The following is a 15,253-nucleotide window of genomic DNA, read 5'->3' as shown; positions in this document are numbered from 1 at the left end:
CATAATGCACCAAGTCAACAAGTAGAATGAAGGGCAACAAGATTGGTGGGGGGGGGGAACAAAGGGATGCTCTTACCAAGAAAGGCTTAAGTTCTGCAAATTGCAGCGCTTGGAGAGTAGGCACCTGCGAGGTGATCTGATTGAGGTGTGCAAGGCCTTGAATGGGTTGAGTAAGCTGAATGCTGATGGGTTTCTTCCTCTTGCTCAGACTAAGAATCTGAGGGGGCACAGTTTCAAATTGAGGAAAGATAGTTGTAGAATAGATGTGCAGAAATTTGCCTTTAGCCAGCAAGTAGTTGAATGGTGGAACAGGCTTCCATCTTTTAGCATTAGTAGAGGCATTTGATGCAAGAAAGCAAGCTTATGCAGCATCAGCCAAAAAAAAAAAAAAAAAACCCACTTCCACTTCATCCCTCTGTTCGTTCAAAATACCTGTCCAGCTGAGCCTTAAACTTATTTAGGCTATCAACCTCCACTACAAGGGATGGAAGTCTGTTCCACCAACCAACCACCTGCTGGCTAAAGGCAAATTTCCGCACGTCTATCCTACATCTGTCTTTCCTCAATTTGAATTTATGCCCTCTCAGGTGATTATTCTGAGCTAAAGGAAGAATCCCATCGGCATTGAGCATGCTCAAACCATTCAAGGCTTTATACACCTCTATCAGATCACCTCGCTGGTGCCTAGTCTCCAGACACTGTAATTTGCAAAACTTAAGCCTTTCTTCGTAAGAGCACCCCTTTGTTCCATTCACTAATCTTGTTGCCCTTCTCTGTACTCGTTCCAGCAGCTCTACATCCTTCTTGAAATGAGGCCTCCAGACCTGTATACAGTACTCTAGGTGTGGCCTGACCATTGCCTTATACAAGGGAATAATCACCTCCTTATCCCTGCTAAATAAATTTAAGGCTGAGTTGGACAGGCATTTGGAACGAATGGAAGGGAAATCGGAGGGTTTTTTTTTTTTTTTTTTTTTGGTTGATGATCCAGCATCAACCAAATTCTTGAATCGTATGCCTCTACTAATGCTAATAAACTAAGAGCGTGACAAGGACTATAAAGCTAAAATTTAATATGACAATTAATTAGACCAATAAAACGGCAAAAATGTATCCGTTTGCTGGAGCTGAAAATTCTTTGCCAACACGTGCTTAGATCCCTTTGAAAATCTCATTAGTTCTAGTGTATATTCTCCTGAAAGTCATTTACTTACCATCAACATTCCAAATGAGTGGCTTCCCATTTACAACGCATACTTTCATCATTATTAAATTACAAAATGCTAAAACAGATCACACCATACTAACGTTAAGTCGCCTTGTAACTATGAACTGGCACCAGACAAAGGTTTAAAAAAAAAAAAAAAACTAAAACCACAAATGTTCAAATTTTTAAAATTTAAATAAAAAAATAATAAAATACTTTTGTTTCTTCTTCAATTGTTTTTTCTTTTATTTCTCTTCCATTTTTCTTCTATTTCTCTTCATTGTAGTGAGACGATTTATGTGTGCAATTTAATTAAACCCTCTTTTTTCAAAAGGATACATTTAGGACAGCCGTTAAAAAAAAAAAAAAAAAAAAAAAAACTACGAGAAATGTCCAAATTTTTAAAATGAAAATAAAATAATAAATAAGGAAACAAACATAATTTTGTAAAAAAGCTGTGTTTCTGTTCAATGTAGTGATATGATTAATCAGGTGTGAAATTGAAATACTGTACTGTATATCCCCCTTTTTTTTTTTTCTTTCTTTCTTTCTTTATTTTATTATTTTTTTTTATTACAAGCAGCGACACTTACTCTCTTAATTCAGATCCACAGAGTAGTAACATATCTTCTCTGTGTTCAGACCACATAATCAGAGCTAAGCGAATCGGATTCAGAGGAAAATTTAGTCATAGGAAATACTCCACATATTTCAGACGTTCGGCGTTGTGACCTGGATATCCGGCTTTGAATATATAGAAATAACATATTAATTGTATTATAAACATTTAAGTAATTTTTTAAATGAAAACTCCAAACATGAGAGGTATTAGAATTTAAACTGCATAGGACAGTGCATGGATGGAGGTTGAGAAGGTGAAATTAGAAGATAAAGATGATATTATACTTGAAACTTCAATAGTTTGTAATTTTCAGGAAATACTTATGAAGAAAATTTATTCCAGAAAACTGATGTTGAATGAATAAATGAGGAAGAAGAAAACTTGATTGCTGGAACAAACTTCCATCTGTCGTTGTAGTAGTTGATAGCTTAAATATCTTTAAGTCAGAACTAGACAAACATTTGGAGCGAGTGGATGGGTGAAATGAGAAGGGTTTTTTTTTTTTTTTTTTTTTTTTGGCTGATGCTATATAAGCTTCCTTTCTTGCATCATATGCCTTTGCTAATGCTAATACTTGGTTCTGTGAGTTTAAGTTCCACAGTAAAAGGATTTTGACTAGCTGAAGCACGTTCTTCAGCTAGTTTCGGACTGCTCTGAAAGAGTGAGAGGGAATTATAGAAGCCAATTCAGAAGAACAAAGTCACGGAATTATCTACAAAAACGGCATGCAGCAGAAACAGAACGTCTATGAGACATAGTGGAGAGACTCTGTTAGAGAAGAGTCATTAATTAACCCAACTTTCCTCTTTTGAATGGAGTTGAGAAGCATTGGAGAGTTTTCGGACGTACCACGCAAGTTAGAGAAAGTTATGCAAGTTATGAGTAGCTATTTTGAGGAAAATTAACGCCGAGGACGAAAGAGAAAAACCAGTTTTTTAGATGCAGAGGAAGCAATATTTGTAGTGTGCTTACGCCAAGAGAGATTAGAAGTCAGGATAATCCCCAATAGAAACATATTATCTTGCCTAGAAATGTGAGTGTCATCAAAAATAAGCATAGTAGCAGAGAATAATTTTTTTTTTTTTTTTTTTTGCAAGATATAAGACAGGACTGAGTTTTAGAAGGATTGATGGCAACTAAGTTATCTTTGACACTTTGGAGAATTTCCTGGAGATCAGCATTTAAGGAATCGGTAGTGGATATTAGAGAAGTTGAAGCAATTTGAGCTGGGCAAGGTGTCTCAAACTGGAATGGAATGTTCTATCTTCAGCAAAACCCTGGATAGGATTTCAGGTCAATGGAAGAATGTAGTTAATATACAAAAGGAAAAGAGTGGGAAAAAGAACTGAACCTTGGGAAACACCAGTATTGGTGTTTCCCAAGAAGTTAGAAGACAGAGAGCCACCTGCCATCGCCTGCATGAGCATTCAGAGAGAAAACTGGATACCAATTACAAAAAAAAGTTCACAACTACAAAAAAAAAAGACGAAACTTATTTCAGAAGACCTATATGCAAAACTTTATCAAAAACCTTTGGACTTCAAGAGCAACTGCTTGAGTTTCACCAAAATAAAGGTTTCCATTGAATTTGGCAATAGAGGTGTAACATAACCCAGAGGATCATCCCTAACGCAATCCATAGTGGCTATCATTGAACAGATTGAAAGTTTCTATATAGCTTAAGACTTGGTGGTAAATTGATATCTCCGTTATCTTTTTTATATCTTCTTTAGGAACTGGCTTGATATGTGCAAATTTCCAAGCAGAAGGGGAAAACACCTTTGGAATAAGAAAGTGAAAAAAAGCGATACAGAAAAGGAGTAAGTTCGGAAGCACAGGTTTTGAGAGCAAGTGGTGAAATACTATCAGGAACTGGAGCTTTCTTATTCTTAGCATTAAGAATGATCAAAATCATACTGACATCCATTTGATGTAAAACCACAGGAAGCATTGAATGGAGCATACTGTGAAGGTGGGAGAGGGATTAACATGTTCATTAATACACGAGGTGAAAAAAAAAAATCCTTAGCTAAAGTAGCAATAGAGCTATCTTGTTTTGACAGAGGTGGGAAAAGAGATGGGCAAAATATGCAGCCATTAGCATTGGAAAGAGAGGGTAGAATGTTTTCAAGTCTCTGTAGATGAGAAAACGTTGAGAATCAGTTTGAAAGCTGAACCTCGACGACCCATATGTAAAGCTCTAGACAAAATGCCGATTGAATCAAGTAAGATGGGCTCTTTTTGGTTGTAAAAAATTATTATTATTATTATTTTTTTAATATTTAAGGGCTGTATAAATGTATATGTATTAATATGTAGCGGTTTGTGTTCACAGACCGATTTGCGTGTTGTGCAAGCTGAAAAGCCCAGAATAACACACAGGTCAAAACCCTGCTTTCTTCTCGAGATCGGTAAACTCTAATGTCGATATACGACCTTCAGAAAATGGTTCAATCTGTTCCACAGGGCTCTCTGTTATTGTGTGCTTGCTTGCTGGACATCATGCCAATGGAGAATAAGGCCATCAGCTCTTACTATTATTTACCATTCAATGTGTACAATAAGGTTCCGAGCAAGTCTAATCACTAATACGGATGTTCCAGAAAACGCCTGTGTTTTATATGATCGACTAGTGGTTTATACTTTGGGACAACAATCTCATGTTCTCAAGATCTATTCTGAATAGTGGAGAATATACTCCCAACATCAAAATCGGTGTTATGTTTATTCACTGAAATCTTTCTATTAGTTACACCTCAAAATGCCGCATAATACGGTTCGTTTAATATAAAACTCGTGCTGTGGATAACATGCAGCAAGACAATGGATAAGAGGCAAGGATGATTAAACAAAACATGATTTATTTATTGTATCATACATATAGATATAAAAATCAAGTTATGGTGTCTTTCGAACAGTTAAATAAGAAATCTTTATCTCTTATTAATGGATAAACAATAGGTTAATATTTAATGATATATATATATATATATATATATATATATAAATTTGTCTGCATTCTTCATGTAACCTTTAGTTGGCACTGCTGCTCGTACTCTCTGGAGCCGACAGTCATCTCGCTATCCGAATAACTGGGTACAAGTGTAGGAATGCCATATAGGTTTGACAATCACAACTGATAGTATTACATTTATACAAGTGGATCATGTTAGCCATAAATTCTAGGTTCTAAGTGTTGAAATAGATAAAATAGTTCTAAGTGATAAAATAGATGATACCATAGTATGTATCTAGGAGGAGGGTTGTTTGTCACTGGACTCTATTTAATAAGAGGTTAGGTCTTAATGTTCGACACTTTCATTCTGCTAGCTATCGTATTACAAACATGGAGTGAAACTTTGCCTTTAGCCAGCGGGTGGTTGGTTGGTGGAACAGACTTCCATCCCTTGTCGTGGAAGTCGATAGCCTAAATAAGTTTAAGGCTCAGCTGGACAGGTATTTTGAACGAACAGAGGGGTGAAGTGGAAGTGGTTTTTTTTTTTTTTTTTTGGCTGATGCTGCATAAGCTTGCTTTCTTGCATCAAATGCTTCTACTAATGCTAATGCCAATGCTAACTTACCACAATACTCCTTGGTATGTTCAGGGGTTGGCAGTTGAGAGCAGGAGCCAGCGACACAAGACCCACGAGACGTCTCTTATGGTCAGATAGCCTCAAAAAGAAAAGCTTCCTCAGCGTCCGACTCTCTCTCTCTCTCTATAGATTTTTCTCCTAGTTTTCTTCTGTCCGTTTCTGTTCTCCCTCTGTCCTCTCTCTCTGCGTCCGCGCTCTTTTTTCTCCCCTTTCTTTGTCTCCCATCTGCATATATGTATATCCCCCTTTTTGAATTTTCAAAACTTCTATTGGTCAAAAGACTAATTTTATGGGGAAAAGAAAATCCCAGGAACTGTTATTTCGGAGACCTGCCCCTGTAAAAAAAATGGAATTTATGAGGAGAAAGAGGAACCTCACATCTGCATGGGATGGCATTTCCAGACTAGTCACTAGGTCTAAAGTCTTTCGTTCCGACACAAGGAATTTCCAGACAGCAATCACCCCGTAGTTATCAGGTTCAGATTTCATTCAAAAGTATGTTCCTTAATTGACATTACTCAGTTCTTTCTGACAAAAGTCATATACCTTCTCACCGTATTATAAATACTACCTCCACGATGGTCGTCCGATCCGATCGTTTAACGATCTCTCGCTGTGAATCAGCCGGACTCATAAAGACGGCATAGTGTTTCATTAGCATTAGCATTAATAGAGGCATATGATGCAAGAAAGCAAGCTCATGCAGCATCAGCCAAAAAAAAAGAAAAAAAAAAAAAAACTCTTCCGTTTTACCCCTCCTTTTCGTTCGAAATACCTGTTCAGCTATGCCTTAAATTTATTTAGTCTATCAACTTCCAAAACAAGGGAGGGAAGTCTGTTCCACCAACCAACCACCCGCTGGCTAAAGGCAAATTTCCGCACATTTATCCTACATCTGCCTTTCCTCAATTTGAATTTATGCTCTCTCAGGTGATTATTCTGAGCAAGAGGAAGAATCCCATCAGCATTGAGCAAGCTCAAACCATTCAAGGCTTTATACACCTCTATCAGATCACTTCGCTGGTGCCTAGTCTCCAGACACTGTAATTTGCAAAACTTAAGCCTTTCTTCGTAAGAGCACACCTTTGTTCCATTCACTAATCTTGTTGCCCTCCTCTGTACTCGTTCCAGCAGCTCTACATCCTTCTCGCTTGAAATGAGACCTCCAGACCTGTATACAGTACTCTAGGAGTGGCCTTATACAAGGGATAATCACCTCCTTATCCCTGCTATAAACATTCCTATATATCATTGACAATACACCAGGAGCTACTCTTGCAGCCCGTCTGCACTGCTCAGAGAACTTCATATCTGCCTGCACAACCACCCCCAGGTCCCTTTCATTCTCTACCACTGTCAGTGTAGTACCACAGAGTTGATACGTTGCTCTGGGGTAGCTACTTCCCATATGTAGTACTTTACATTTGTCAATGTTAAACTTCATTTGCTACCTCTCAGCCCATCTGCTCAACCTCTCCAGATCCTGTTGCAGCAGCATAGTGTGAGTAGTGTCCTTGACAATCCTGCCAACCTTCGTATCGTCTGCAAACTTGGACATTAAGCTTGATATACCATCATCAATATCATTTATAAATACAGAAAACAATAATGGACCCAACACTGAACCCTTATGGACTCCACTAATAACATTAGTCCACGACGAGCAGTGCCCATTGATTACCACTCTCTGTCTTCTCCCCCTCAACTTTATCCACAGCAGCAATTTTCCTCCAATGCCACACTGCTCCAATTTGTGCAGCAGTCATCCATGTGCAACAGTATCAAAAGCCTTTCTAAGATCCAAGTATATAATATCAAAGTTATTCCCTGTATCTAGTTCTTTTGTGACTGAATCATAATATCCATTCAAATTGGTCAGGCAAGACTTTCCCCTTAACAAAACCATGCTGTGTCCCAGCTATAACTGAAGTCTTGTCTAGATGATCTTGCAGTGCTTCTTTAACCAGTGTCTCCATTAATTTTCCTGGAACAGAAGCTAAACTCACAGGTCTATAATTACTTGTGTCAGCCTTTGATCCTCCTATGTGAATTGGGGTCATATTTGCACTTCGCCAGTCTATGGGTACCTCCCCTAAGTCAAGGAAGCTGTCATAGTTATGGCTAAGGATTTGCTTATTTCATTTGCTGCATCCTTTAATATAACTGGATAGATTCCATACACACAAAGTGCCTTTCTTGTGTTTATCTTCAACAATTTCTCCTCCACTTTACTCTCAGTTATTACAAGATTCTCTATCTTACTGCCAGAGTTCAATACACCTTTGGCATTCCCCTCGCTGAATAAATCCTCATGTGTGAATGTCAATGCAAAATATTCATCTAGTTTGTTAGCTACCTGAGCAAGATCATCAACAGTTGACCCATCGATATCAAGTGGACCAATCTGATTCATCCCCATCCTTCTAGAGTTTACATAAGTAAAGAACTCTTTGCTGTTTTTCTTTGCATCCCATGCCAAAGATTTCTCGTAATCTGCCTTCGCCTGCCTAACCTCCTTTGTAACTTGGTTACAGATCAACTTGTATCAATCATAGGCTTCTGTGTCACGTGTTAATTTGTATGTATCCCATGCATTTTTCTTCTCTGCCATATGTCTCATTAGTTCATCTGACATCCATTTAGGCCTAAACCTTGAACAATATTTCTTAGTTGGTATGTAAAGCCTAGTATCTTCGAAAATAAATTCTTTGAATGCTTCCCATTTTGAATTTGCTGTTGGTAACATCATTAGTTGGTCCCACTGTTTAGAATTTAAATACTGTCTCAGTCCATCGTAGTCGCCTTTACGAAAGCAATAACCCTTCCCTTTACCCCTAATGGTAGTTACCTCTTTGAGTAAATCCCACTTCAGCACACTGTGATCACTGGTTCCTGTATCTGCAAATTCTTAATGCGTGAAGAATCACTACTGATAATCAAATCAAGAGTGTTACTCCCTCTAGTTGCCTCCCGAACATGCTGATGTAGAAAACAATCATTCAATAAATCCACAAAAGCCTTGCTAGTGTGTGAGTGACCAGCCCCCAAATTCCGGTCAATATCTGGGAAATTAAAATCCCCCATTATAAGACTCTCTGATTTACTGGCCCACTCTATTTCCCTGTACAGTTTCTTATTATACTCATTAGCATTAGCATTAGCATTAGTAGAGGCATATGATGCAAGAAAGCAAGCTTATTCATCATCAGCCAAAAAAAAAAAAACACACACCACTCCCATTTTACCCCTCCGTTCGTTCGAAATACCTGTTCAGTTGAGCTTTAAATTTGTTTAGGCTATCAACTTCAACAACAAGTGATGGAAGTCGGTTCTACCAACCAACCACCCGCTGGCCAAAGGCAAATTTCCGCACATCTATCCCACATCCGTCCATCCTCAATTTGAATTTATGCCCTCTGAGGTGATTATTCTGAGCAAGATGAAGAATCCCATTGGCATTGAGCATGCTCAAACCATTCAAAGCCTTATACACCTGTATCAGATCACCTCGCCGGTGCCTAGTCTCCAGACTCTGTAATTTGCAAAATTTAAGCCTTTCTTCGTAAGAGCAACCCTTTGTTCCATTCACTAATCTTGTTGCCCTTCTCTGTACCCGTTCCAGCAGCTCTACATTCTTCTTGAAATGAGGCCTCCAGACCTGTATACAGTACTCAAGATGTGGCCTAACCATTGCCTTATACAAGGGAATAATCACCTCCTTATCCCTGCTAGAAAAATTCCTGTATATCATTGACAAGACACCATGAGCTACTCTTGCAGCTCGTCTGCACTGCTCAGAGAACTTCATATCTGCCTGCACAATTACCCCCAGGTCCTTTTCATTCTCCACAACTGTCAGTGTAGTACCGCAGAGTTGATACGTTGCTCTGGGGTTACTGTTTTCCATATGTAGTACTTTACATTTGTCAATGTTAAACTTCATTTGCCACCTCTCAGCCCATCTGTTCAACCTTTCCAGATCCTGTTGCAGCAGCATAGCGTCAGTAGTGTCCTTAACAACTCTGCCACCCTTTGTATCATTTGCAAACTTGGACATTAATCTTGATATCCCATCATCAATATCATTCATAAACACCGAAAACAACAACGGACCCAACACTGAACCCTGAGGAACTCCACTAATAACATTAGTCCACGTTGAGCAGTGTCCATTGATTACCACTCTCTGTCTTCTACCACTCAACCATCCCCTTATCCATAGCAGCAATTTGCCTCCAATGCCACACTGCTCCAAATTGTGCAGCAGTCTTCCATGTGCAACAGTATCAAAAGCCTTTCTAAGATCCAAATATATAATATCAAAGTTATTCCCTGCATCCAGTTCTTTTATGACTACATCATAGTATCCAATCAAACTGGTCAGGCAAGACCTGCCCTTAACAAAACCATGCTGCATCTGAGCTATAACTGAATTCTTGTCTAGCTGATCCTGCAGTGCCTCTTTAACCAATGCCTCCATTAATTTACCTGGAACAGAAATTAAACTAACAGGTCTATAATTACTTGTGTCAGCCTTTGATCCTCCTTTGTGAATTGGGGTTACATTTGCACAACTCCAGTCTATGGGTACTTCCCCTGAGTCCAAAGAAGCTCTCATAATTATGGCTAGGGGTTTGCTTACTTCCTTTGATGCCTCCTTTAATATAACTGGATAGATCCCATCCACCCCAGGTGCCTTTTTTATGTTTATCTTCAACAATCTCTCCTCCACTTTCCTCTCAGTTATTACAAAATCATCCAGCTCACTGCCAATGTTTGCTTTACCTACATCATTCTTCTTCCTGAATAACTCCTCATGCGTGAATGTAGATGCAAAATACTCGTTTAGATTGTTACCCACCTGAGCAGGATCCTCAACTGTTGAACCATCAATGTCCAGTGGACCAATCTGATTCATCCCTTTCCTTCTTGAGTTTAAATATGTAAAGAACTCTTTTCTGTGTTTCTTTGCATCCTTTGCCAAGGATTTTTCGTAGTCTGCCTTTGCCTGCTTAATCTCCTTTGTGACTTGGTTACAGACCAACTTATATCTATCACTCATCACAATCATTAGGCCTATAACACACTCTTGCTCTCAATTTTGATCTCCCAATGCTTATGTCATACCAAACTGACTCGACACTGCACTGTCCAGCGATGTCTTCACTTCACTTCCTTGGATTTTATGTATTTCTTAACTAATAGCATGACCCCTCCTCCCTTCATATCCTGTCTATCCTTTCTGTAGACGTTGTACTCCCCAAATTCCAGTTCTGCATTCCTTATATCTGTGTGACACAACGTCTCTGATATCCCAACAATATCTGCCTTTGATGTTTTGAGCAATACCTCAAATTCATCAAATTTATTTACTAAACTCCTAGCATTCGTGTACACGCAAGTATACATGCACCTGTTTCTATTCTTAGCTACCCTAACAGAACCCATATGTTTACTTGTACCGCAATGACACCCAGCAGTCTCTGAAATATCCTTCATCTCCTTTTTCAGGCTTCTGTTCATTCCAATAGAAGCAGTGCAAGAATCACTTTCACCTCTGCCAGTGTCTACTGTTAATCTATTAGTCTTTGTCTCCCCCTAAGCTAGCAGTTTTCCGACCCACCTAACAGTGCCTCGACAGTATCAGCAAATATTCTTGCACCCTTTCTATTTAAGTGTATCCAATCCCTGTAGAAGCAGTCTCTCCTGTTAACAAGTACAGTCCAGGTTGAAAAAAATTCTACCCCTTGAGCCTTGCACAATCTTTCCAGGGCCGAATTGATCAACAAGGCTCTCATCATATACTGCCTCCTATCGCGTCTGGGCAGAATTGTAGACACTTTCAAATTCACATCTTCAGTACTGCGTACAGGTCTGGAAGCCTCATATTAGGAAGGTTGTAGAGTTGCTAGACCGAGTACAGAAAAGGACAACAAGACTGGCGAAGGGAACAAATGGGTGCTCTTATGAAGTTAGGCTTAAGTACTGCAAATTGCAGCTTCTGCGGAATAAGCCGCTGCGAGGCGATCTGATTGAGGGGTATAAGGCCTTGAATGGATCGAGCGGCTCATTGCTGATGGGATTCTACCTCTTGCTGAGAAATCAAACCTAAGTGGGCATAGATTCAAATTGAGGAAAGACAGTTGTAGAATAGAGGTGCGGAAGTTTGACTTTAGCCAGCGGGTAGTTGATTGCCCGAACAAACTTCCATTTGCCCGAACAAACTTCCATTGCCCGAACAAACAACCTTTGCCCCTGGCTGACATACCCTGGTCCTGTTTCAAGGAATTCGTTGGAACAGAACCAGGGTATGTCTGCCAGGGGCCAAGGTTGATAACGTTGTAGAGCGAATATCATCTTTTAAGGGCAAAAAAGGTGATATAGTACACGTTGGCACTAATAATATTAAGAGTAGGAGACCGGCAGAATTACTTAACAAGTACAGGTCACTGTTGAACAAAAGCCGAGAATTAGGGTTGAATTTGAAAGTGTCTGCAATTCTGCCCAGACACGATAGGAGGGAGTATATGATGAGAGCCTTGTCGATCAATTCGGCCCTGGAAAGATTGTGCAAGGCTCAAGGGGTAGAATTTTTTTCAGCCTGGACTGTACTTGTTAACAGGAGAGATTGCTTCTACAGGGATGGGATACACTTAAATAGAAAGGGTGCAAGAATATTTGCTGATGCTATCGAGGCAGTGTTAGGTGGGTCGGAAAACTGCTAGCTTGGGGGGGGGGGAGACAAAGACCAATAGATTGACAGTAGCCACTGGCAGAGCTGAAAGAGATTCTTGCACTGCTTCTATTAGAATGAGCAGAAGCCTGAAAAACAAGATGCATGGTATTTCAGAGACTGCTGGGAGCCATTGCGGTCCAAGTAAACACATGGGTTGTGTTAGGGTAGCTAAGAATAGAAACAGGTGCAGGTATACTTGCGTGTACACCAATGCTAGGAGTTTAGTAAATAAATTTGATGAATTTGAGGTATTGCTCAAAACATCAAAGGCAGATATTGTTGGGATATCAGAGACGTGGTGTCACACAGATATAAGGGATGCAGAACTGGAATTTGGGGAGTACATCGTCTACAGAAAGGATAGACAGGATAGGAAGGGGGGAGGGGTTATGCTGTTAGTTAAGAAACACTTAAAAACCAAGGAATTGAAGCCAGTCGACATCGCTGGACAGTGCAGTGTTGAGTCAGTTTTGTGTGACATAAGCATTGGGAGATCAAAATTGAGAGTAGGAGTGTGCTATAGGCCTAATGACTCTGATGAGTATAGTAAGGAACTGTACAGGGAAATAGAGTGGGCCAGTAAATCAGAGAGTCTTATAATGGGAGATTTTAATTTCCCAGATATGACTGGAATTTCGGGGCTGGTTACTCACACACTAGCAGGGCTTTTGTGGATTTATTGGATGATTGTTTTCTACATCAGCATGTTCGGGAGGCAACTAGAGGGAGTAATACTCTTGATTTGATTATCAGCAGTGATTCTTCATGCATTAAGAATCTGCAGATAAATGAACCACTAGGTGGCAGTGATCACAGTGTGCTGAAGTGGGATTTACTCAAAGAGGTAACTACCATTAGGGGTAAAGGGAGGGGTTATTGCTTCCGTAAAGGCGACTACGATGGACTGAGACAGTATTTAAATTCTAAACAGTGGGACCAACTAATGATGTTACCAACAGCAAATTCAAAATGGGAAGCATTTAAAGAACTTATTTTGGAAGCTACTAGGCTTTACATACCAACTAAGAAATATTGTTCAAGGTTTAGGCCAAAATGGATGTCAGATGAACTAATGAGGCATATGGCAGAGAAGAAAAATGCATGGGATACTTACAAATTAACACATGACACAGAAGCCTATGATAGATACAAGTTGATATGCAACCAAGTTACAAAGGAGGTTAGGCAGGCGAAGGTAGATTACGAGAAATCCTTGGCAAGGGATGCAAAGAAAAACAGCAAAGAGTTCTTTACTTATGTAAACTCTAGAAGGAAGGGGATGAATCAGATTGGTCCACTTGATATTGATGGGTCAACTGTTGATGATCCTGCTCAGGTAGCTAACAAACTAAATGAATATTTTGCATCGACATTCACACATGAGGAGTTATTCAGCAAGGGGAATGCCAGAGGTGAATTCAACTCTAGCAGTAAGCTACAGAATCTTGAAATAACTGGGAGTAAAGTGGAGGAGAAACTGTTGAAGATAGACACAAGAAAGGCACCTGGGGTGGATGGGATCTATCCAGTTATATTAAAGGAGGCAGCAAAGGAAGTAAGCAAACCCTTAGCCATAATTATGAGAGCTTCCTTGGACTCAGGTGAGGTACCCATAGACTGGAAATGTGCAAATGTGACCCCAATTCACAAAGGAGGATCAAAGGCTGACACTAGTAATTATAGACCTGTGAGCTTAACTTCTGTTCCAGGAAAATTAATGGAGGCACTGGTTAAAGAAGCACTGCAGGATCATTTAGACAAGACTTCAGTTATAGCTCAGACACAGCATGGTTTTGTTAAGGGGAAGTCTTGCCTGACCAACTTGATTGGATACTATGATGCAGTCACAAAAGAACTGGATGCAGGGAATAACTTTGCTATTATATACTTGGATCTTAGAAAGGCTTTTGATACTGTTTCACATGGAAGACTGCTACATAAATTGGAGCAGTGTAACATTGGAGGCAAATTGCTGCTATGGATAAAGGGGTGGTTGAGGGGGAGAAGACAGAGAGTGGTAATCAATGGACACTGCTCATCGTGGACTAATGTTATTAGTGGAGTCCCTCAGGGCTCAGTGTTGGGTCCATTATTGTTTTCTGTATTTATAAATGATATTGATGATGGTATATCAAGCTTAATGTCCAAGTTTGCAGACGATACAAAGGTTGGCAGGGTTGTCGAGGACACTACTGACACTATGCTGCTGCAACAGGATCTGGAAAGGTTGAACAGATGGGCTGAGAGGTGGCAAATGAAGTTTAACATTGACAAATGTAAAGTAGTACACATCGGAAACAGCAACCCCAGAGCAACGTATCAACTCTGTGGTACTACACTGACAGTGGTAGAGAATGAAAGGGACTTGGGGGTGGTTGTGCAGGCAGATATGAAGTTCTCTGAGCAGTGCAGACGGGCTGCAAGAGTAGCTCATGGAGTATTGTCAATGATATACAGGAATTTTTCCAGCAGGGATAAGGAGGTGATTATTCCATTGTATAAAGCAATGGTCAGGCCACACCTAGAGTACTGTATACAGGTCTGGAGGCCTCATTTCAAGAAGGATGTAGAGCTGCTGGAACGAGTACAGAGAAGGGCAACAAGATTAGTGAATGGAACAAAGGGGTGCTCTTACGAAGAAAGGCTTAAATTTTGCAAATTACAGTGTCTGGAGACTAGGCACCAGCGAGGTGATCTGATAGAGGTGTATAAAGCCTTGAATGGTTTGAGCATGTTCAATGCTGATGGGATTCTTCCTCCAACTCAGAAAAATCACCTGAGAGGGCATAAATTCAAATTGAGGAAAGACAGATGTAGGATAGACGTGCGTAAATTTGCCTTTAGCCAGCGGGTGGTTGGTTGGTGGAACAGACTTCCATCGCTTGTGGTGGAGGTTGATAGCCTAAATAAGTTTAAGGCTCAGCTGGACAGGTATTTTGAACGAACAGAGGGGTGAAGTGGAAGTGGGGTTTTTTTTTTTTTTTGGCTGATGTTGCATAAGCTTGCTTTCTTGCATCAAATGCCAATACTAATGCTAATGCTAATTTTTTGTTGCGGAAGTTGATAGCTTAAATAAATTCAACTATAGAAACATT

At 39.8% G+C, this 15,253-nt stretch overlaps 1 protein-coding gene across 2 annotated transcripts in view; it reads right to left on the bottom strand.

The window, feature by feature from the left end:
- Positions 1–1,481, bottom strand: part of Tsen34 (tRNA splicing endonuclease subunit 34) — a 64,985-nt gene extending 63,504 nt beyond the window's left edge. The window contains exon 1 of one of the 2 annotated variants that reach the window (XM_090384687.1): positions 1,424–1,481. Coding sequence is in view for 1 of the 2 variants with exons in the window: in XM_090384686.1 (XP_090240812.1) it covers positions 1,215–1,266 (52 nt within the window). In the remaining variant the exon portion in view is untranslated. Of the gene's footprint in view, positions 1–1,214; positions 1,327–1,423 lie in introns of those variants that run through there. The other variant, XM_090384686.1, reaches the window with a different exon arrangement.
- Positions 1,482–15,253: the final 13,772 nt, after the last annotated feature.

This window comes from Mastigoproctus giganteus, chromosome 11, assembly GCF_048544385.1.
Source record: "Mastigoproctus giganteus isolate SK-2022 chromosome 11, ASM4854438v1, whole genome shotgun sequence".
Classification (NCBI taxonomy): Eukaryota; Metazoa; Arthropoda; class Arachnida; order Uropygi; family Thelyphonidae; genus Mastigoproctus; species Mastigoproctus giganteus.
Note: the sequence above shows the minus strand (reverse complement) of the source record. Positions and strands in the feature narration are given on the sequence as shown.